Genomic DNA, 24,226 nt, shown 5'->3' with positions numbered 1-24,226 from the left:
CCTGTGTCCTGCCCCTCCATCCCTTGTCCCCAGTCCCTCTCCAGCTCTCCTGGGCTCTGAGTTTTCCCTGGGGCCTTCTCCTCTCCAGGCTGAACATTCCCAATTTTCCCAGCCTTTCCCGATGGGATCCATCCCTGGGATCACCCTGGTCAAACAGAGCCGGCTCACGACCAGCGGCTTTCCAGCTCCCGTAGGTCTTTGCCCGTCCTTTCCCAAATGAAATTCCGTGGATGTTCACGGTGGATCAGCCGAGCTGTCACAGGCCTCTTGCGGTGCTTAGTCCTCGGAAATGCATCCAAACCTTCTTCCGGCTCCTGGAGTCGGGATGTGGGAAATCTCTCCTGGAGGAAAAGGGGAAAGAGAGGGAAAAATACGTTCAAAAAGGGGGAAGGGATGGATTCTGAAGGATTTTAATTGGATGTCAGGACTGAAACGCCGTGTTTGCTGAATGCCTCGTTAAAAAAGGTCCTAAAATCCTCCCAAAATGTGGGAAAGAAAAGGAACAAAAGGGTAAGAGTCAGGGAAATAAAAGCGACTTGAAGTCCAGCCTGGGGCAAATCCCGCGTGTGAATTCCCGATGGCGGGATCACATTCCCTGCTCAGGGGACGTGCGTCTGTCCCAGACGCATCCAGGAGCACCTTTGGATATTCCCTCTGGTCCCTAATCCTGTTCCAGAGCTTGGCTCTTTTCCCACCTCCCCGGCTTCTCCAGCCAAGCCGGGCGGATCATTCCCAGGATTTCAGGAGCGCTCAGTCCTTGATCCCAGGACATTCCCGGCGTTCCTCCGTGTCCATTGTTCCCGAGCCGGTGGCTCGGATTAGGTTACGGGGGATGGAGGGGGGAGCGTCACAGCCAGAGCCCAGATCCCGCTCCATGGAAAAGGCAGGAGAGTATTTTGGGAAGCGACGTCGACGTTCCACCTGCGGCATCCCCCAAAAAAAGGCTCCGTGTTCCCTTTGGATCTCCCCTCTCCTTGTTCCATCGACACCGAGGAAAATGAAGGGAATTTACTTTTAAAACATTCCCGTGGGGAGTTTTCCCACGTTCCCTTTTCCTCCCCTCTTCCCGTTTATATCTCGGCTTCATTTTGATGTTTTATTCCTTTATTTCCCCCCCATAATTTAAAAATTCCCTTTTTTCCCCCCGTGTCTAACTGGGATAAAAGCTGGAATTGTGGCTCCTGCTGCACCCTCAAGGGAATCCCAGGATTCGAATCACAATAAGGAAAGGATGGCGAGGTGCAAATTCCTTGGATCACCACTGCGAAGGGATCCGTGTTTACGGATAAGGGTGGAATTTAAACATCTCTGAGAAAAAAAAAAACCAGGAGGAGGATAATTTTCCAAAAAAAATTTTTGGTATTTAACAGAAATAGAGCATCAGGAAGTCTGGAGAAATAATTGTTAGCTAATCCTTTTAATTATGAAATTATTATATATATATAATTTATAATTTATAATTTATAATTTATAATTTATAATTTATAATTTATAATTTATAATTTATAATTTATAATTTATAATTTATAATTTATAATTTATAATTTATAATTTGTAATTTTTATTTATTTATTTATATATTTATATAGATATAGATATAGATATAGATATAGATATATAAATAAATTAAAAAAAATTATTTTTTTCCTTCAAACCCCTGAAGGATCCGGATGATTTTTTTTTTTCTCCCGGGCTTTTGGAATTTTTTACCGGCTTTGGAATGCCCAAACCAGATCCCTTCTGCTCCCTGTCCGTCCCCTGGCGCCTCCACATCCACGGATCCACCAGAAACTCATTTTCCATGGAATCCCACACGGCTCCCTGAGGAAGGGCGCATTTTTCCCCTCGGATTTTGCTGCCTGGTGTTTTCAAAGTTCCAATTTTCTACAGAAAAGATATTTTTGGGTCTCATTTTTGGTTCCTTCACTTCTTTTCCCAGGAAGGAGCCCACACGTGTTGTCCTGATCCCAGAATTTGGGAAGGAACGGATGGATTGTGCCAGACAATCTCCCAGCTTGCTGGGATAAATCAGTTCTTTTCCCTCGAATTTTTGGAAGTGGCTGATTCAGAGCAGCTGAAGAGTTGGGTCAAAGGCAGGAGTTGGCTTTTTTCGGGAGCTGGAATTCCTACAGGAAGCAGGGATAACACTGGTGTGGAATCTCGGAGCAGGAATTTTCCTCCAGGTAGAAATTCCCTTTTTTTTTTTTTCCCCCTTTATTTCTGCGCCTCCCAGCAGCTTCTCCGGAGGTCAACACCCTCTCCTGGTCCCTCCTCATCCCTTTTTTTCCACGTGGATCCAACCTCTTCCCTTCTCCCTTTCCCTTCTTTATCCTGTTTTAACCACTCCGGTGTTGAGGCGGGGATGGAAAAATCCTGGGAAGATCTGGCAAAAAATTGGGGCGAGAAACTGAGATTTCATCTAAATTCCCCATCTGGTTTTCTTTTTTTTCTTTTTCTTCTTCTTCTTTTTTTTTTTTTTTAAATAATTTCCCTTTTATTTTTAAATTACTTCGGATTTTTCTTCCATAATGATCCCGGAACGTGCCAAAGCCTTTTGGAGAGCGTTGGAATTTCTGTTTTCAGCCGGGTTCGCTAGATGGTGAGGAGCAGATGTGGTTTGGATCTGGTTTCCCTCATCCGACATCTGTCCGGAACATCTGGGCCCGGAGAAATCCCCCCCCCCCCCCAAAAATTCCTCATTTTCAGGTCGCAAATCTCCTAAAAATGCTTTTTTTAATGCTCTCCGGGGAAGGGAGTGGCCGTCTCCCAATTCCAAGGGTGGAATTCCTTAGTGGGAAAAGTTGCGCAACAATTTTTATTTTTTTTTTTTTTTTTCCCCTCCGTTTGGAATGGGAACATCTTTGACGCGTCTGGAAAACTTCCAGGGATGTCTTGGAAGTGAAGACTGGAGTTTAAAAAAAAATTAAAAAAAATAAAAAAAAATTTCCCAGATTAATTGGAGTTTTCGTTTCCAACAGAAATCCCGAAACATTCCGGAGGGGGAGAAATCGAACATCTGGAAACGGATCGAATTTTCCTCCCCGAATAATTGAATTTTGATAGCCCGCGGCAGTATTCCATGGGAACCGCTCACTTCTCCCGGCCCTTCATTTTCCTTGGAAAAAAAGGGGTTCCCATTCCCGCTCCAGCACCCTTTACCTGAGGGGCAGGATGGCAAATTCCAGGAAGAGGAGGGAAATCGGGAGAGAATCTCATCCAGGTCCATTTTTCCCAGTGAAATGTGGCTCCAGATATTTTGAGGTCCGGTCCAACCTGGGCTGTTCCCCGATTCCAGCGGACATTCCAGCATCCCGTTCCGTAGGGCGGCCGGTCTTACCAAGGATCATGAGGCGCTCCGGCAGCATTCCCGAATTTTGGCGGCCTGGATTTTGGCCGGAATGCTCTGTCGTCACTTCAGTCCTAATTCTTTGGGCCTTAAATCCAAGATTTGTTAAATTTGTTAAGGGTTAAAAACCCCTCAAATTAGGGATTTGTTTCTGGGTTTGGTGGGAAATGTCTTGCCGAGTCCCGGAGAAACTTATCCTACCCCGAGGATCCAGGGAATTTCAGACAATTCCCAGCTATCCCAGCTTCTCCCATGGACCTCTGGAATAACTTCTTGGCACAGAAAAGTTGTGGAGGAATCTCAACCCTCTGCCCCAATTCCATCCATAGGAAAAGGGATTTTTGGGCAGGATTGGGGTGGTTTTTTTTGGGAGCTGCTGGGATTCCAGGGATCTTCCTGGAAGAGATGGATGAAGGATTTAGGAAAAGATTGGCAGAAGGATTTGTGGGGCATTGGAATATCTCGAATCCATGGAATTGGTCCAAGCGAGGGTTCGGCACCTGCAGGGATTCAAAATCCACCAGGTTTTGGATTTTGGAAATTGAACTGGAGAGATCTTGGAATCCTGGAATGGTTTGGCTTGGAAAGGACTGCCGGAGCATCCACTTCCAATCCATGGGCTCCAAGCTTTGTCCGGCCTGGCTTTGGACATTTCCAGGGATTCAGTGGTGGCCACAGCTTTGGAAAATCTGTCCCAGGGAAGGATTTATTCCCGAATCCAACTGTTTCCCGTGAAATCCCTCTGATCTGCTCAAGGGTTTGAGTCATCCACAGATCCTCACCAACCAGCTCCTCAAGAAATCCATGGAATTGCCCCGGGTTTAGAAGAGGAACAGACGGGGAGGAAACGGAATCAAATCCCAAATGACCCAACCGGGATTTTTATCCCAGAATTTTCCAATCCAAGTGGAAGTGACTTCCCATAAAACGCCAGGACACGAGGAATTTTTGGTGCTGACAGACGTGCAAAGGATTTTTCCGGAATATTCCTTGCCATAAATATATAAAAAATATTATGGAGAAAATCTTGGATCATCCGGAATTTTGCCTGAAAATCCGACTGAGGTGATTTCCAGCCTTTTTTTTTTTTTTTCCCCATTATTTCTTTTTAGTAGGAAAAAGCTGAAGGGGGGGAAAAAAAATTCCAAACCGATTCCCTCAACCTCCCGAGGGTGCTGATTTGTGTGATTTGGGAGAGAAAGGGAAATTGGATTTGGGAGAGAAAGGAGATCTGATTTTAGGGATTTGGGAGAGAAAGGAAGTTGGATTTTTGGGATTTGGGAGAGAAGGAAAATCTAATTTGTGGGATTTGGGAGAGAAGGGAAATTTGATTTTTGGGATTTGGGAGAGAAGGGAAATCTGATTTGTGGGATTTGGGAGAGAAGGAAAATCTGATTTGTGGGATTTGAGAGAAAAAGGAAATCTCATTTTGGGTATTTGGGAGAGAAGTTGGAGAGAAGAAATCTGATTTGTGGGATTTGAGAGAAAAAGGAAATCTCATTTTGGGTATTTGGGAGAGAAAGGAAATTGGATTTCTGGGATTTGGGAGAGAAGGGAAATCCATCTTTCCCATTTTTTCTGGGCTCCCTTTATCCGGCAGAGGTGGAGTTGACGATCCCGAGCTGCTGATGGCATCTTAATGGCCTGATATTTTCCAGGGCTGTTTTCCGTTCGGGAATGCGGCCCGGTGGTTTTTTAAATGTGTAAAACCTCTCCCTGTGGCTGCAGCTGAGCCCAGATCCCAAATTAATTTTCACTGGAATTTTTCTGCTTTAAATGAGCAGAATCCAAAATTCCCTGGATCTGTGCCGATTCCAGAATCATGGACTGAGGAGCTGATGGTGAACACGGTGGAACAAATCCCTGGGATTTCTTGGGATCTCTAAAAGCTCCCCCGAGTTCTCTCATTCCAATGCAGGAATTAAAGAGGGAAAACTTTTCCAGGATGTGAAAACCAGGAATGATTCCTGTTATTTCTGTTGTTTTTCCCAATCCCTGGGAGTTTTCCAGGCCAGGCTAATGGAAGTTGTCCATTGGCATGGGATAAATGATCTCCCATCCCAAACCATTCCATGGATTCAGCGATGCCGCAGTTCTGTTTATTCCCAGGGATGTCTCCAGGGAATCCCTTCTGATCAGCGGAATCACCAGGAACTTTCCTGTCCTGATTCCTGGTGGGACAGGAAACGGGAAAAATGGGAAAGAGAAACCTGCAGGAAAAGTTCTCCGCTGGGCTGGAATTAAAATTATTGAATTATTGAATTAAATAAATCTGGCTGGGAAATAAAATTATTGAATTGATTCAAATTTAACTGGGCTGGAATCAGAATTATCGCTTTGCCACCCGAAGGAAATCCTGGAAAAGCTGAGATCCAGCCGGCAGCAGAGCCAGGAAAAGCAGATTAAAGGGATTTGGATTGCGGAAATCCAGGATGGCATCAAAAGGAACTCCGGGAGATTTATGATACAGCTGATTTTTATCGGAATTCCAGCCTGGAGCCCCTCACAAATATGCCCTGATTTGGTGGGTGGCTGCTTTCTTCCAGGTTTTTTTTTTTTTGGAAAATAAAAATAATCCAAGGAATGTGTGTGTGCCCCTGTGTCAAAGGCTCCTCCTGGTACAGAAAAATAACCTGGGAATGGGAAATATCCTGGAAAAATGACATAAATCTGGGAATCGTTCCCTGCTTTTCACTTTGAGGGGAAGTGTTATCCAACCGGAGCCAGGCTGGGATCAGGAAAGCTTCAAGTGTCCGCTCTTATCTCGGTCCTTGGGGCAGGAATTTGGCACTCGAGTCCCTAAAAAGGGCTGGAAAACCCTGAGGATGCACTTCCAGCGCTTCCCCTTCCCCTGCTCCATTTTTCCCTCCAAAAGGATGAAATTTCCCTGGGAGCAATCCTGGTTTTCGGGCCGCTTTTTCTCGGGAGAAGGGCCAGATCCGAGGCAGGAATTCTGCCGGGGGCCAGCTGACGCGGCGTGGGATGCTTGAGCTTCCCCAAAGCCGCGTCCTCGGCTCTAAATATAAACCCGGGCTTATCTTTGCATGACAAAGGCCGGGGGCGGGGGGCACGGTCCAGCCTGGAAAACCGAGCTGGGAATGTCACTCGGGAGCCGGGAATGTCACTCGGGAGCCGGGAATGTCACTCGGGACGGCCCTGGCGAGGATCAAACCCCACCGGGGTCGTCACCCTGCCTCCCACTTCCACGTCAAAAAAAAAAATATTTGAGCTGGCGCCAGGCCGGGCCTAAACCCCCCGAAATCTCTTTTCCGTGGAAGTGTTAATTGGGAACAATGCCGGATCCAAGGGCAGGATCCAAGGCGGGATCCAAAATAGCCGGAGCCGGTGTTGTCCTTTTATAGCCGTGCCCCCATTGTGAGCGGTGGCACATGACAGCCCTGGGAGGGACAATGCGGCAATTCCAGAGGGGATAAAGACCCCTCCCGAGCCCGGGAATTCTCCTGCAGCAGCAGCTCCTGTCTCCCGCCTTTCCCACCTTTCTCCTTCTCTCCTTCCCAAATCGGCCATGGCTCCCAAGAAGCCCGAGCCTAAGAAGGCAGAGCCTAAGAAGGAGGAACCCAAGCCGGCGCCTAAGCCGGCGGAACCGGAGCCCAAGAAAGAGGTGGAATTTAACCCGGCTTCCGTCAAAGTAGGTGGATTGATCCTGGAGGGGGATTGGAGCTGGTGGAGGAGGTGGGATAAGTGGGGAATTGAAATCCTCCGGAATTGGCTGGGAATTGGAAATTGTGCCGGAAAGGAAATGTCCCGTGAGGGATAAACACGGCAAGGCACAGGGGGACGTGAGGCATCGTCCTTTGGGAATTGTCCTTTGGGAAAAGGGATTGTCCTTTGGGGATTGTCCTTAGGGTGAAAAGATTGTCCTTTGGTCAAAAGAATTGGCATTTGGGAATTGTCCTTTGGGAAAAAGGATTGTCCTTTGGGAATTGTCCTTAGGGTGAAAAGATTGTCCTTTGGATAAAAGAATTGGCATTTGGGAATTGTCCTTTGGGAATTGTCCTTTGGGAAAAGGGATTGTCCTTTGGGAATTGTCCTTAGGGTGAAAAGATTGTCCTTTGGATAAAAGAATTGGCATTTGGGAATTGTCCTTCAGGAATTGTCCTTTGGGAAAAGGGATTGTCCTTTGGGAATTGTCCTTAGGGTAAAAAAGATTGTCCTTCGGATAAAAGAATTGGCATTTGGGAATTGTCCTTTGGATAAAAAGATTGTCCTTTAGGTAAAAGGATTGTCATTTGGGAATTGTCCTTTGGGAAAAGGGATTGTCCTTTGGGAATTGTGCTTTGGGAATAAGGATTATCTTTTGGGAATTGTCCTTTGGGAATTGTCCTTTGGGAACGGGGAATTGTCCTTTGCCTTAGGAAAAAGAAGAGGAGCTTTGCAGGATCTCTTTTTAGTGGGAATCTGGAGCAGACAATCACAGAACCAGGGTAACCCGGAATCCTGGGATGGTTTGGATTAGGACATACCTTAAATCCCGTTCCTTGGGCAGGGACACCTCCCACCATCCCAGAGTGATCCAAGCCCCAGTGTCCAGCCTGGCCTTGGACACTTCCAGGGATCCAGGGGCAGCCACAGCTGCTCTGGGAATTCCATCCCAGTCCTTCCCCACCCTCCCAGCCAGGAATTCCTTCCCAAAATCCCATCTAAATCTCCTTCTTTCAGCTCAAAGCCATTCCCTGTGTCCTGCCCCTCCATCCCTTGTCCCAAATCCCTCTCCAGCTCTCCTGGAGCCCCGTCAGGCCCTGGAATGAGCTCTGAGATTTCCCTGGAGCATTCCCTTCTCCAGGCTGGACATTCCCAGCTCATAAATACCTCTGGATCCTCAAAAAAAGCCATTTCCCCCCCTCAGAAAAACATGGGAATTGTGTGAGAAATGGAATAAGTCTCTTTGTCTCCTCATTGATCAAATCCTTCTCCTCTTCCACGTGGGACCGAATCCCGCAGCTCAGGATTTGGGACAGGTCCTGGAAGGGCTTTTATTCCTGCCACGAATCCCAAATTCCCTGTAAATCTTTGCACATCAGTGGGAAAAAAGCAATGATTTGTAACATTTCAAGGAATCGACTCCCAAGGAATTCAGTTTTGGGGAAGTTTGGAAGGGAAGGATTCCAGAGTCGGCGCCGTGCTCCCAGAACAATTCCATGACCTTGGGGAAGAGGTTTGGGATGAGATCCAGCTCTCTCCAGCACCTCTGTGCTCGACATTCCAGAGCTGGAAAAGGACAGGGACAAAGGGATTGGTTCCCCTTGGAGGCACAGGGAGCTCCAGCCGGGACACCGTGACTTTGTGGGAATATCCACAGGGATTTGGGGATATTGTGGGATCGAGGGCAGCGGGGATGGGCTGGCATTAAATAAAACCCCCAAACCCAAATTGGCATCACTCAAAAAAAAAAAAAAAAATTAAATCAAAACAATTCCATGCTCCACAAATTTATTTTTATCTTTGAAAAAAAAAAAAAAAAAGAAAAGAAAAAAAAGAAAGAAAAAAAAAAAAAAAAAAAAAAGGAATTCCTGAGTGGTGTGGTTTTTTTTTTTTTTTTTTTTTTTTTTAATATTACACAATTATTTTGGAAAGTTCTTATTTTTCATGAAAATTTTTATTTTTTTCCCCCTTCTGCACAGTTTGGAATTACGAAGGATGCAAATATTATAAGTATTATATAAATCACGGAGTTCTCATCCCATTTTTAATCTGCTGAAAGTTTGTCTGGAATTCCCAACTGAGAAACAAATCCCAATCCAGCGCTGCTGTGAGAACATCCCTTCAACTCTGCAGGGAACATCCCATTCCCAAATATCTGGGAAACTGGGAAATACAGACTTGGAGTCTGGGGCATTGTTTATTTTTTCCCAAACTCATAGAAAGGAGAGGGGATATTCCCTAGAGAAGTTTTCCTGGGAATTCTTTAATTTGATCAGGAATTCCCTTATGCGTGCAAATCCCTGCTCCCTAAATCCAGCTCTGCTGGAGCCCGGAATTCCTTCCCAGTGTCTGGAAAAATGCTTTAATCAGGGTTGGAATTCTCCAAATATCCCCATTTCTGCGCTGCAGGATGAAATCCATTCTTATTTCCATAATTTACAGATTAAAAAAAAAAAAAAAAATTCAGAAAAGCAACTTTGTACCCCCCAAAAAATTAAAATTCCATCTTTTTATGGGAATGCCTCCAATTATTTCTGTTTATGCCCAGATTTTATCGGTTGTGCTTGGAATTTTGAGACCTTTTTTTTTTTTTTTTAAACCACCAAAAAGTCTCAAAATCAAAATATTCTTGGAATTTTCTTGCCGCTCCCAGACCTGAGAATGATCCCAGGATCTTTTTTTGGCACTTGGAATTATATCCGTTTTTTTCCCGCTTTTTTTCCTCTCACCTTTGGACGTTTTTTGCGCCTGTTGGGATGCCGGGGTCCAAAATGTGGGATCTGTCCCTTAACTGAAGCCATTCTCCCAAATTTTTGGTGTTTCCCATGCTCACATTCCCATTGGATTCGATCCAACCCTCTGAAATTTCCAGCATTCCGAAGATTTCCCGGATTTCCAAGGGTGGGAGCAATTGGATGCTGCTTGCAACTCATCCAAAAGAGGATTTTTGGGGGATTTATTTCTGCCTTTTCCCGAGGAATTCGGCTCATTCCTTGGAAATTTTTTATTTTTATTTTTTTAAGGAAGTGTTTTTCCAGGGTGATCCCCGAACTTTTGATTTTCAGGAATAAATTGTCCTGGAAACATTAGATAGCAAAAAAAAAAAAATCATCTTTTCCATGCATTTAATTAATTCCCACCTGGAAGCTCTTTAATAGGGAGGCGCATTTTCCCGGGAATATATTTTGCTTCCATGAAAAACAAGCCAGAAAAAACCCAGGATTTTTGAGGATGCAGAAAGTGGGAATGGCTCCTAGAGCTTTAACCACGGGAAAACGGAAAATCCTCAATAAAACAGGGGGAAAAAATCCCTGGAAGTTCATCCCTTGGGATGGTGCCAAACTTCTTTATCCGAGTGGGCTGAGTCACCCTCGGGAGACGCTGAGCTGGGATAAAGGGAGATGAGTCGGGAATTTGGGAATTTGGGTGCCAGCATTTCAGCGGCTAAAGTTGGATGAGGTGACGTCGGCGTCGCGGGTCCGGTGACCGGGATAAAAATTTTTTTTCCTCATTTGGGAATTCCGGAGAAGCTTTCAGCACCTGGAAAATGGGATAAGAACTCCACGATTTATATAATATTTATAATGTTTGTAACCTTCGTAATTCCGGATCGGGCCGAAAGGGAAAAAACAAAAATTCCCATGGGAAAAAAAAAAAAAAGATTTTCCCAAATAATTTTCAAAAATGCAGGAATTCTTCTTCTTTTTTTTTTTTTTTTTTTTTTTTTTTTTTTTTTTTTTTTTTTTTTTTTTTTTTTTCCCCAAAGATAAAAATAAATTTGTGGAACACGGAATAATTTTGATTTAAAAAAAGAAAAAGATTTTTATTTTTTTTGAGTGATGCCAATTTGGGTTTGGGGGTTTTATTTAATGCCAACCCATCCCTGCTGCCCTCGATCCCACAATATCCCCAAATCCCTGTGGATATTCCCACAAAGTCACGGTGTCCCGGCTGGAGCTCCCTGTGCCTCCAAGGGAAGTCAATCCCTTTGTCCCCGTCCTTGGAATGCTGGATCCTGCTGGATTTGCCTGTCCAGCTCCAGAGCTCGGAGCAGAAGTGCCCCGCACGTGAGGCTGGGAAAAGGGAAACTTCCCTAGGGATGAACGGGTTGAGTTTTGGGATTTGGGGTTGATTTTCCTGGGAGAGGTGGATTTAATTTTTCCATTTAATCCCACCTCAGGGATGCAATAATTCCACTCCATCCTCGGGCACTTCCAGCTCCTGAAAAATCCGGCTCCAGGAGCTGGAGCTCTTTGAAATCTCCCGGTCTCTGCCCTGGAGCCGTCCTGAAAAATAACCAGGAATGAGCTGCCCAGGGGGCACCAGGATAACGGGATAACGCGGCGACAGGAAATGTTTTTTCGTTTTGGCACAGAATTCCCAAAATTACCCCTCTCTAACCCAATCCCCCTTCCAAGGGGCCAAAACTTCCCCACGGGAAATGACAAAATCCCAAAAGTTTTGGGTTGGGAGGGACCTTATGGATCATCCCAATCCACCCCTGCCTCGAGCAGGAACAACTTCCACTACCCCACAGTATCCCGAATTCCATCCTTCTGGCCTTGGACGCTTCCAGGGATCCGGGGGCTTCTCTGGGAATTCTTTCCCGCCCTCTCAGCCAGGAATTCCTTCCCAGTGTCCCATCCAGCCCTACCCTCTGGAATTTTAAGAGCGGACAGAAAATAAGGAATAAATTTTGTGGTTTTTTTTTTTTTTTTTTTTTTTTTTTGGGTCTGCGTGACCTCGACAAAGGTTCTGCTTCTTTTCCCAATTCCCGGAATACTTCACTTTGGAATTGAAGCTTTAAACCCTTGGAATTAAGGGCTGATTTCTGTTTTAGCTCCGTTTTCCTTCGGAGGGCTGGAGCCGTCGGAGGCTGGATCAATGCTCATCCCAGGGCGCTGGAGGAGTTGATATCCATCAAAATTACTGTGGAAAGTGGTGGGAGACGGGATGATGGGAATGGTGCGTGTTAATAGGATTTAAAAGGTTTTAGTGGGAGGAAAAAACGCCCCTCCCGAGGGTGGAATCCAAATGTAACCTCAGCCCCAGGATCCTGATCCTGATGGTTTTCCTGGCCTCCTTCCAGCTCCTGCATTTTTCCTGGATCGGCATCCCAAGGGATAAGTAAAAGGAAAAAAAAAACCCAAAACAACAACAACAAAAATCTCGTAAAAAAAGAAAAACTGAAAAAACTCCGACAAAATAAATTTAAAACCCCTAAAATCCAACCTCCTCTTCTTCCCAAATTATCCCTGCCACGGCCAAGTGAAAATCCCGCTGTCCTTCCCCGGATTCCTCAGCGTCCAATGAAAAACCAGGAATGTTTTTTTCCCTCTTGGAAGGGCTCCGTTGTCCAAATGCTCAGCTCCTGACTGCGGGGTGACAACTGATTTATTAATAGGACTGATGTCAGGCTTAGCTATGCCTGGCTTAGTGCGGAGCCACGGGGGGTTTACTGGGATCGGTAAAAATTCCAGGAGATTGGGAAGCTGTGAATGACGTCAGTGGGGCCAGGGGCGGAGCTGATCCCTCCTGGAGCCTCCAGGACAAAACCAGGGAAAGAATCCAGTGGCAGCAGGATCCAGCTGGTGCCGTCAGGTGATGATTCCCCAAAGGCAGGAGTGCTGGGGACGAGGAAAGCTGGGATCACGCTGGTGGAAAGGTTTGGATTTGGGTGTTGGATGTCCTCATGGAATGTGTAGAGTTGTCCATGTTGGTGCCTCGGGAAGGCTGAGCTGGAACAGAGACTGGACAGAGCTGGAGAATAAAGCAGAGATTTATTGAAAGGCCTTCAAGGATCCACCTTGGGCAGGACAAGAGCCTGGGCAGGGACACACCCAAGGTGGAACCAAAATGGGCACAAAATGGACACAAAATGGGCACAAAATGGGCACAAAATGGTCACAAAATGGTCACAAAATGGACACAAAATGGACACAAAATGGTCACAAAATGGGCACAAAATGGTCACAAAATGGGCACAAAATGAACACAAAATGGACACAAAATGGGCACAAAATGGACACAAAATGGACACAAAATGGTCACAAAATGGTCACAAAATGGGCACAAAATTGTCACAAAATGGACACAAAAGGGGCACAAAATGAACACAAAATGGGCACAAAATGGACATAAAATGGACACAAAATGGAAAATGGACACAAAATGGACACAAAATGGACACAAAATGGACACAAAATGGACAAACGGTCACGAGGTCTCACACTTTGATAAGTTTTGGTCCATTTGCACATTGGGGTTGAATTGTCCAATTCCAGCTCCAGGTTCTCCAGTCCCATCCTTCTTGTTTTCTCCCTCCAGCCACCGCTGTTTGTGCTTTTGGGCTGAACACTTGTCCCAGGTGTCCTTGGTGTGCAGCAGGAGCAGGATTTGTTTTGTGTGGCTGCTGTGTGCAGAGAGCTGAGTGACCCTGGCTGTGAGCTCAGAGCTGCACCCTGGGCAGCACGGAATGGGAAACACAGGGAAGATGAAACTTCAGGCATCAACCTGTCAGGGCGGGATAAAATCGGGAATTTCCCATGCGGATTTGGACCAAACCCCAGCGCTGGGTGCCTTGGAGAAAGGGAGGCCTTGATGGGAACGTCCTGGCTTTAAAACCTCCATTCCCAATGGTAAAAACAAACAAACAAACAAACAAACAAACAAACAAACAAACAAACAAACAAACAAAAGACCACCAGGGAAAACTCAGTTCTTCTGAGGAAGATCCCTCTTGCCAGGATATTTCCAAAATCCCAAGGGAAGCCATCCAGGGAAAAGGGGAACGTGGAGTCACGGACTCATTTAAGGTGGAAAAGTCCTCAAAGATGGCCAGATCCAAGGTCATCGTTGTCCCTGAGTTGTCCCCACATCCACATGGATCTTAAATCCCTCCAGGAACGGGGCCCCCACCTCTGTCCCGGCGGCTCTTCCAGGCCTGGACAGCCTTTTCTGGGAAGATTTTTTTCCCAATACCCCACCTGAACCTCCCCTGAGACCAAATGTCCAAGGCCAGGTTGGGCAGGGCTGGGAGCAGCCTGGGTTTGGTGGGAAGTGAATCCTTCGTGGACCTCCCGACCCCTCCAGGGCCATAAAACTGAGACTAAACCAATTCCTCCTCCTCTGATCCAATTTCCCGCTCCTTATCAGTTTTCTTAATCTGGTTTTTGTCTCTTCCAGGTGGAATTCAGCCCCGACCAGATCGAAGGTGAGGGAGATTTTTTTTTTTTTTTTCCCCCCTTCTGGGCTCGGCAAATCCATCCCTGGGAAGTGTTGGGATGAGCAGGGCTGGGATATCGGAACAACCTCGGGAAGGCTGAGCTGTAATTCCCGGCTTTTCTTCTGCTCCCCCTCCAAAATCCTTCCCTCCAAAAGAAAAGCAGGGAATTCACGTCCCATTTCCAGGAGTTGCACCCCCAAACAGCCCAAAGACAGATTTTTCTTTAGGGGAAAAAAAAACCCCAAAAAACCCCACCAATATCAACATTTTCAAAGGAAAACCCTCAGCTCTGCTTCGGAGAATTTTCCCTGCCTTCCATCAGAGCTTAATGTGTTCCAGCTCTCCCGAATCCAGCAAATAACTGGATTTGGCGTGGAATTCCTTCATCCTTTCAAAGCCAAACGTCAGCATTAATTTCCAAACCCTTTGTCCCGGCTGAAGAAATTGATCCCAAAACCTCCTGCCCGAAATCCTGGGAACCCTGGGACTGCAGCTGTTCCCCTTTTTCCTCCAAAACCAGCCCGGATTTTATGGGATAACTGGTGGTCGGGATCAAACATGTGGCAGGATTTGCCTTAGGTCTTTAACCCCTTGGGAGAGCCCCTGAAAGATGGGATCAGGGTTAATTAGAACCAGGGGAAAATCAATCAGAGGGGAGAGATGTTTAATTATCACCTCCCTTTTGTCTTTCCCCGAGGAGGCACCGGGGTGTCCCGGGAAGATTGGATGTTTCCCAATTTGTCAGCTGGTCCCAGAGCCGTGGGAATTCCATCCTCTGGGTTGGGCATTCCCGGTCCATCACCACCCATTGGGGTTCTGAACCAGGAGCTGCAGCACCCCAAGGGCTTTCAAAACTCCCCCAAATTCCTTTTCTTTTTTTAATTTTCATTTTCTCCCTGGGGAAAAAGGTTGTGTGGAATCTGAAAGGATTCACGGATGTTTTGCTCCCCGAAATGTTGCTCCAGGAGAAGAGCCGACGGTCTGGGGCGAGGCTTTGCGGAACATTCCCGTTTTTACGTTGTCCTGCTCCTCCTCCCTCGTGGCAATGTCCGTTCAGAGCCCTGGATTTGGGCCTCTCCGGCTCCCGGAATCGCTGGGAAGGAGGGAATAGGAGCTGTTCCAGATGGGCAGAGAGGCAGTAATTAGGGATCTGAAAATATCCATCGCCACAGGGAGGGCAGAGGACACCGAGGTGGTTTTGGTGCTTGGATGGGAATGTCACGGAGTCAGCAAATGCAAACGAAAAGATTAAAATAGTAAGGAGTGAAAAAACAAACCAAAAAAAACCCCAAAAACAAAACAAAAAAACCACCAAACCCCCCACAAACAACAACAAAAACCCCCAAACCAAAACAAACTACCCAAACCCTTGGAAATCTGAGCTGTCGGGAATTTTTTCTGGACTGGGAATCATCAGGAGACGGTGCTCAGGGAGTCGGAGAGCCGAGATGGGTGAGGGGCTCGGGGAGTTGGGAATATTTCCCGTTATTCCAAGCCCAGGAAAGGAGCTGGGAAAGGCTCTCTGCCCCCATTCCACCGCCAGCGAGGAGCCCTGGAAAATCCACGATTGCCCTCTGCTGGAATGAGGGGCTGGAAAAGGATCGGCCCAGGGGCAGGAGGGAAAATCCAGGAGAGAGAGAGAGGAGGAAAGAAGGGAGGTGAGAGGAGAAGAAAACGAGGGAATGTTAATTAGTCCCAAGTGGGAGGGTTTCAGTGTTGTTTGGAAGTGTAGGATGAGGAAGGAAATGAGGAGAATTTGGAGTGGAACGATCGAAATGGAAAAGGGAGGGAGACAGGAGGAGAGGAAAATCCGGCAAAACTCCAAGAAGGAAGGGCAGAGGGAAAGCAGCAAAGGAAAAGAAAGGGAAATGAGGGAGATGGAATGAAGAGAAGGGTTTGGGGAAGATGGAGAAAATCTGAGCTGCAGAGTGTGTGGCTGAAGGGTTGGATGAATTGGCATTTAGGATGACCTCCCGGAGTTTGGAAAACTGTGAGGGAAGTAAAGGTGGAAAAGCAACAGCGGCACAAGGGGGCAGATCCTGGGATTTAAAGCCAAAGGGATTTTTTTTTTTTTTTAGGATCAGTCATGGATGGCGCACTGGGAAGTCAAGGATAACAGCGAAGTTAAAGGATTAAGGATAAAGTTAAAGGATGAAGTTAAAGGATAAAGGATGAAGTTAAAATATAGAGGATGAAGTTAAAGTATAGAGGATGAAGTTAAAGGATAGAGGATGAAGTTTAAAGGGTAGAGGATGAAGTTAAAGGATAAAGGAGGAAGTTAAAGGATAACAGTGAAGGATAACAGTAAAGGATAACAGCAAAGGATAACAGTGAAGGATCACAGGCTGTTACTGCTGCTCCCTGGGATCCTCCTCTGACCCTGCAATTCCAGCAGGGAAAGAGGAGCCTGAGGAGCCGGAGAGTCTGGGGATGTCTGTGCTGGATCCTCCACTGACTCCATGAGAATCACGGAATCATTCCGTTTGGAAAGGATCCCTGAGACCATCCATCCCAACCTTTGTCCCAGCACTGCCAAATCCAACATCCAGCGTCCTCAGTCACAGGGAATTGGTGGTGGAAAGGAGAACCTCTCCCGTGGGAATGTTCCTGTGTGTCCCTGGGTGTCCCTGGTTGCCCCTGTGTGTCCCTGGGTGTCCCTGAATGTCCTTGGGTGTCCCCATGTGTCCCTGTGTGTCCCCGTGTGCTCCCATGTGTCCTCATGTGTCCCTGTGTGTCCCTGGTTGCCCCTGTGTCCCCCCATGTGTCCCTGTTTGTCCCTGTCTATCCCCATGTGTCCCTGTGTGTCCCCGTGTGTTCCCATGTGTCCTCATGTGTCCCTGGGTATCCCTGTGTGTCCCTGTGTGTCCCTGGGTGTCCCTGTGTGTCCCTGTGTGTCCCTGGGTGTCCCTGGGTGTCCCCATGTGTTCCCACGTATCCCCATGTGTCCCTGTGTGTCCTGTTTGTCCCTGTCTGTCCCCATGCATCCCTGGGTGTCCCTGAATGTCCCTGTGCCCCTCCCATGTGTCCCTGGGTGTCCCTGGGTGTCCCTGGATGTCCCTGGGTGTCCCTGTGTGTCCCTGTGTCCCCCCACGTGTCCCTGAGTGTCCCTGAATGTCCCTGGGTGTCCTCGTGTGTCCTTGGGTGTCCCTGGGTGTCCCCGTGTGTTCCCATGTGTCCCTGTGTGTCCCTGTTTGTCCCTGTCTGTCCCCATGCATCCCTGTGTCCCCCTGAGTGTCCCTGTGTGTCCCTGGGTGTCTCTGAGTGTCCCTGAGTGTCCTTCCATGTGTTCCTGGGTGTCCTTGGGTGTCCCTGGGTGTCCCTGTCTGTCCCTGAGTGTCCCTGTGTGTCCCTGTGTCCCCCCATGTGTCCCTGAGTGTCCCTGTGTCCCCCTGAGTGTCCCTGGGTGTCCCCATGCATCCCTGTGTCCCTGAGTGCCCCTGTCTGTCCCTGAGTGTCCTCGGGTGCCCCTGGGTGTCCCTGGGTGTCCCTGTGTCCCCCCAAGTGTCCCTGAGTGTACCAGGGTGTCCTTGAGTGTCCCTGTCTGTCCCCATGCATCCCTGGGGGTCCCTGTGTGTCCCCCTGTCTGTCCCTGTGTGTCCCCATGCATCCCTGTGTCCCCCTGAGTGTCCCTGGGTGTCCCTGTGTCCCCCTGAGTGTCCCTGGGTGTCCCTGTGTCCCCCTGGGTGTCCCTGGGTGTCCCTGTGTCCCCCTGGGTGTCCCTGGGTGTCCCTGTGTCCCCCTGAGTGTCCCTGTCTGTCTGTCTGTCCGTCCCCGTGTGCAGAGAGGGTCAGGGCAGGGCCAAGCTCTGCTCCAGGCCCAGCAATGGCACCAGGGCCAGGGGCAGGGGCTGATCCCGGGAATTGCCCCTGCACGGGAGGCACGACTTCTGCCCTGGGCAGAGCCCGGAGAGGCTGGGGAGTCCCCTCACCGGGGATATCCCGGAATTATCCGGACACAATCCTGTGCCCTGTGCTCCGGGACGGCCCTGCTGGAGCAGGGAGGTGACACCAGCTGCCCCACTCTGGTCCCTCCCAACCTGACCTGCCCTGGGATTCTGGGATAAGGTTTTCCATACACCCTCACCCTCCCTCACGATTTAACTGCTTGTTGGGTGATAACCCCAGTATTCTGGGACCCTGTTGGGTCAGTGCTCCCAAACCATCCAAAGTTTCATCCAAGATCCGGTTTTCCCGTGAGCAGAGCTGCTGTTGGACCCTGGGCCCTCCTGAGTGCTCCCGAGGAGCTGGAAAACTCCCAAGGCCCAACAATTAATTGAGACGGAAATACCGCGGGAGAAGCATTCGACCTCTCCCATTCCATTCCCCAGGGGGAACCGGAAAATGCAGGGAAGGAGGAACGTAAACATCGGAGATAACAGAGCTCATCCAATTTTTTTTTCCCAAACCGCAAAAGGAAACGGTCGGGCAGTTAGCGAGGGAAAGATTTAGGCTGGGCTTATCTTTATCCCGGGGAGCGACGGAACGAATTTCTCCCCAACCGTTTTTTTTTTCCCCTTCCAGAATTTAAGGAAGCGTTTTCCCTTTTCGACCGGACCCCCAAGTCGGAGATGAAAATCACCTACGCCCAGTGTGGAGACGTCCTGAGGGCTTTGGGGCAGAACCCGACCCAGGCTGAGGTGATGAAATTGCTTGGCAGACCCAAACCCGAAGGTTGGTGTTCTCCTCCGCTTCTTTTGGGAAAGGGCATTCCCAGAGTTATTCCCGGAGAAGGAATTCCTCAGTTTTCTCAGTGCGGAGTAACTCGGGATACGGAGCGGCCTCTGAAATTTCCAGCAGGAAGGGAGGATAAATCGGTCTGGCAGCCAAGATAATTGTCCCGAATTGAAGGGAATTAATTAATTTAACAGCCCTGGGCATGGATGTGTTTGAAAACGACAAATGCTTGCCTTTTAAAATTGCATTTATGGAGGAATTAGTGAGTTTTTCCTAAAAAACCAGGAATGTTTCTGACGCATCCAGCGAAACAAAGGGAAGACCTGGATGTAAGGACATGGATTGTTCCACAAAAGATGGGTGGGAAGGCCTGGAAGGATTGCAGTGATGCCTTGTATTCCATATTTCCATGTTCTTCTCTTCCTTTTATCCAACATTTACCCCCACATTTCTGTGCTCGTGCTGGATATCCCATGGTTAATTCTGAACTCTTCCAGAATCCCCCCAAACTTCCATTTCCAGGCTCCTCTTTCCTTTTACCCAACATTTATCACCTCAGCTCTGCCCTCACGGTGGATATCCTGCAGTTAATTCCCAACTCTCCCAGAATCCCCCCAAGCTTCCATTCCCAGGCTCTTCTCTCCCTTTATCCAACACTTACCACCACAATTCTGCCCTCATGGTGGTTAATTCCATGGTTAATTCCCAACTCTCCCAGAATCTCCCAAGACTTCCATTTCCAGGCTCTTCTTTCCTTTTATCCAACATTTATCCCACAGATCTTCTACCCCATGCTGGATATCCCATTGTTATTCCCAACTCTCCCAGAATCTCCCCAGACTTCCATTTCCAGGCTCCTCCTTCCTTTTATCCAACATTTATCACCTCAGCTCTGCCCTCATGGTGGATATCCCGCAGTTAATTCCCAACTCTTCCAGAATCTCCCCAAGCTTCCATTTCCAGGCTCTTCCCTCCATTTTATCCAACATTCATCCCCACATTTCTGTGCTCATGCTGGATATCCCATGGTTAATTCCCAGCTCTCCCAGAATCCCCCCAAGCTTCCATTCCCAGGCTCTTCTCTCCCTTTATCCAACACTTATCACGGCAAGACCTTTTACCCCACGCTGGATTTCCCATCGTTACTCCCAGATTCCACCCACGCCTCCATTTCCGCCGTGTTTTCCAGAGATGAATTCCAAGATGATCGACTTTGAGACCTTCCTGCCCATGCTCCAGCACATCGCCAAGACCAAGGACACCGGGACCTACGAGGATTTCGTGGAAGGGCTCCGGGTGTTCGACAAGGAGGGGAACGGCACGGTGATGGGAGCCGAGCTCCGCCACGTCCTGGCCACGCTGGGTGAGGAATTCCCGTGGGAATTTCCATTGCTTCCCCCTCCCTCTTTTCCCTTCATGTTTTCTTTCTCCGATAAATATCTCGTTTCCCATCGCCATGAAATGATCCCAAGATTTCCAGCTATTCCCTTGGCTTTCCCCCATTTTTCTGCGCTTCCATCCCTCCCTTCTCCGCTCCCTCCCTCCCTCCTGTTGTGTTTGAATTCTCCAAAAAATATTTCTATATTGTATATATTTTATTCATTATAAATATAGATAATATAAATATAAATATAAATATAAATATAAATATAAATATAGATATAGATATAGATATAGATATAGATATAGATATAGATATAGATATAGATATAAATATAAATATAAATATAGATAGAAATAGAAATAGAAATATAAATATAAATATAGATAGAAATAGAAATAGAAATATAGACAGAAATAGAAATAGAAATAGAAATAGAAATAAGATATATGATATATGATATATAATATATAATATATAATATAAATAAAATATAAAATATAAAACATAAAAATATTATTAAAATATTTTTAAACTATAAAAATATATTATATTAATATATAATATTAATGTTATAATATATAATTAACATATATTATAAAATATATTATAGACTATAGTATATAGAATATATAACATTATATATATTATATGATAGATTAGATATAATATATTTATTAATATATAATATATTTCTTAATATATTATATATAACACACACAAGATACTATATAATATATACTAAATATATATTTATTATATATATTAAATATATAAATGGTAGAAAATGAAATATATAACTATATACGTATAAAATTATATAAATATATAAATGATATAAAATTAAATTTATAAACATTAATATTTATTGGAGAAATCGGACACAACGTATTTACAAATATTAAATCGTCGTTATTCCCATCACCATGAATCATCCCAACATCTCCAATCCCAACTATTCCCTTGGTTTTACGAATCCTTACAAACCAATGGGCACCAAACATTCAGATAATCAAATTAAATTTAATTAAACCCATCCCTGGTCCCAAAGATCCCAAATTTCACCTTGGAATCTTCCACAACCTCAGACTCAGAGCGGAACTGAGTTTTCACCGAGAGGTTTTTTTTGGTCAGGACTTGGTTAAAACTGACCCAAACCTTCAGGATTTGTCACTTAGACCCAGCTTATTGTTAGGAAAATGAGTTGTGACCGTCATATCCTGTGGGTTTCCATACTTTTTTCCCTGCCTTTCTGGATTTCGGATCAAATCCGCTCTCCGATTTGGATCCGGATTTGGAACAAGCTTGGAATTCCCATCCATTTGCAGCTCCAACAGGAGCTTTTCCCATGGTCAGCGCCCCAAATTCCCCCCAGGAGAAACCTCTCCCTCTTCTCTCTCACCTCCGCCCCTTGTGCTCTTCAGGAACTTCCTGAATTCCTGACTCTGGGGTCTTGATCCAGGGATTTTGTTTTCCGTGCAGGGGAGAGGCTGACTGAGGAGGAAGTGGATAAACTGATGGCGGGGCAGGAAGACGCCAACGGCTGCATCAACTACGAAGGTGGGCGGGACCCCTGAAGGCTTTCCTAAAACATTCCCAGGAAAGTTTAAATCCATGGAAAAACCCGGAGCAAGATTCCCACATTTTAGCCCAATTCTGCCTTTATAATCCTTTTGATAAACCCCATCCGTGAAAGGTTAATTTTGTTTTTCCGTAGGATAACCCGCCCCTCTTTCCCTCTTTTCTTCTTTTTTCCCCCAGCTTTTGTGAAACACATCATGGCCAACTGAGCCCAGGTGAGTCTCCTCCGCCCTTCTCCCGGATTTCCAAATCCTCGTCCCGCTAGGATTGACTGGAAACTTCCAAGAATAAACTTTTTTTCCCGTGTGCGTTTACAAATCCCCGCTCCCGAACTCCTAAAAAAAGAAAAAAAAAAACAAGGAAATAGAATTTAGGAGGGGAAAAAAAAACCACCAAAAAACCAACACACACAGAAAAAAAAGAGATAAGAAGGAATCAGGAACGTTTACACCACCGGGAGTATAATTAGTGGTTTTCCACAAATCCGGCTCCCACCGTCTCCTGAGGATGGATTGGTTTTCCAGGAAAAGGACGGAGCTTTGTCCAGCACGTCCAAACCACAGCTCTGTCTCGCCCTCACGGAGGAGCTGGGCTTTGTCTCCAGGATTTTCCGGGCAGGGTTTATCCCGGTTTTACTGGAAAAAGCGCCCGCTGCCCTTCTCCAGCATTCCCTGGGTTTTCCCCTTGCTCAGCTCTCGGGGAAAGGAGTTGACCCACCCATCCATTCCGATATCCCGGGAAAAGCTGTCCCTCGGATTTGGTCTGGATGTTTCGGGTTTCCTTTGTTTGTTTTCAGTCTTTTCCCTGGGCTCTGGTTTTATTTTTAGGCCTGGCTTTGGTTTGGTTTTGGAGCTGACCTGGCTGTGCTGTGGTGACTTTGGATTCTGGGTTAAGCAGGGGTCACGTCCAGGTTTTTCGGGAATTTTGTTCCAAGATATAAAGTAGCAAAATATAAACAAACTAAAAAAAAAAAAACCCTCAACCACCAGACTCGGTTTGTTTTTGTTTATTCCTTTATTTCTATTTTTTTCCTATTAGAATCCATTTTTTTCCCCCCCTTAAGGCATTTATTTACCTTTGAGCTTGGACTTTTCCAACCGAATCCCAGTTTTTGGATGCCAAAGATCAGGAGCCTGGGCGTCATCCCAATCCATGGCCCCTGCCCGCTGTTCAGGGATGTTTTCAATCCTTAATCCACTGGAAATCCCCGTTCCAATGGGAACCAACGCCAGCCACCAGAGAAGAAACGCGACAATGGAAAACTGGGAAGCTGGAAAACCGGGACAGGATTGGGAAGCAATTCCAAGCCTTCGCTTTTGATGGGTTTGAAAAGGGGGCTGGGAGCTGGCGATTCCCAGGAATCCGACATTCCTGGGATTCGCCGATGAGCCTCGGTGGTGTCATCCAGCGGTGGTTGGAACATCCATGGAAAGACAAATGGAATGTCCATGGAAAGAGCGAAGGTCCTGCACTCGGTGGGAATCTGGAGCCGAGCCCAAAAATTCAGGAACGGCTCCGTCCCTTGGCCGTTCCCGTGGGATGGAGGGAAGAACAAGCGGAATTTCCGTATCGGGAACGAAACTGGGCCTTGCCCTTCCTTCCGATTCCCCGAGGGAATTGGGATGGTTTTGGATGGAATTTGCTTACCTGGCTTGGCTCCAGGTGTTAGGGACTGCTTCCCAGGTTTTCCCCCATCACTCAGCACGGGATTTTGGGATTGGGATGGTTCCCTGTGTTTTGGCAGCTCCCGGTGTTGATGAGCTGAGGAGGATCCCTGAATTGTTTGTTCTTTCTTTTTCCCTCAAACTCCTAAAAGTGTTTTTTATCTTTCAGGACAAGATAAGCACCGAGAAGTTCCGGATACCGGCCTCGGATTTCCATGCTGGGATTTCTCCCTTGTTTTTTCAGCCCAGATTCCCATTCCAGAGCTCCGAAATGTGACTAAAATCCCTAAAGATATTTGGATATTTTTGTTTCGTTTGGTTCTCCATGGGGAGGGGGTGGATCCTGTGGAGATCCAATGGAAGAAACTGGAATGTGAACTACGAATCCCTGGGAATTTCTGTAGGATGAAAGACATAAACAAAAAAAAAAAAAAAAAAAAAGAGGAAAATTGAGGAAAATGAATTCTTTTAATGAATAAATCAATTAAAAAAATATAATTGATCCCTTTCTCCATCCCAAACTCCACGTTTTCCCTGTGGTTATGGGACACTAGTACAAATCCCAGGAATATCCTTCATCCTTAGGGAAAAACTCCCAGAAATTAGCAACAAACAAAACCTTGCTGACTTTTTTCCCCCCTCTGCTTTGGATGATGGAAAAGTAAGGATAAAAAATAAAACTAAAAAAAAAAA

At 46.6% G+C, this 24,226-nt stretch overlaps 1 protein-coding gene across 1 annotated transcript; it reads left to right on the top strand.

Annotated features, from left to right (window-relative positions):
• The first annotated feature begins 6,800 nt into the window (after positions 1-6,800).
• On the top strand, positions 6,801-23,950 carry MYL3 (myosin light chain 3). The gene is made up of 7 exons (XM_040081695.2): positions 6,801-6,995; positions 14,195-14,222; positions 18,755-18,904; positions 20,097-20,270; positions 21,771-21,848; positions 22,050-22,084; positions 23,703-23,950. The coding sequence occupies exons 1-6, from the start codon at positions 6,873-6,875 to the stop codon at positions 22,076-22,078; spliced, it is 582 nt and encodes a 193-aa protein (XP_039937629.1). The 5' UTR covers positions 6,801-6,872; the 3' UTR covers positions 22,079-22,084; positions 23,703-23,950.
• Positions 23,951-24,226: the final 276 nt, after the last annotated feature.

The sequence above is a fragment of the Hirundo rustica genome, chromosome 1 (genome assembly GCF_015227805.2).
Source record: "Hirundo rustica isolate bHirRus1 chromosome 1, bHirRus1.pri.v3, whole genome shotgun sequence".
In the NCBI taxonomy this organism is placed as follows: Eukaryota; Metazoa; Chordata; class Aves; order Passeriformes; family Hirundinidae; genus Hirundo; species Hirundo rustica.
Note: the sequence above shows the minus strand (reverse complement) of the source record. Positions and strands in the feature narration are given on the sequence as shown.

Coding starts and splice junctions, on each gene's coding strand:
- MYL3 (XM_040081695.2), top strand. CDS start 6,873: ATGGCTCCCAAGAAGCCCGAGCCTAAGAAGGCAGAGCCTAAGAAGGAG. Junction 20,271..21,770: donor CCACGTCCTGGCCACGCTGG/GTGAGGAATTCC, acceptor TTTTCCGTGCAG/GGGAGAGGCTGACTGAGGAG. Junction 21,849..22,049: donor CGGCTGCATCAACTACGAAG/GTGGGCGGGACC, acceptor TTTTTCCCCCAG/CTTTTGTGAAACACATCATG.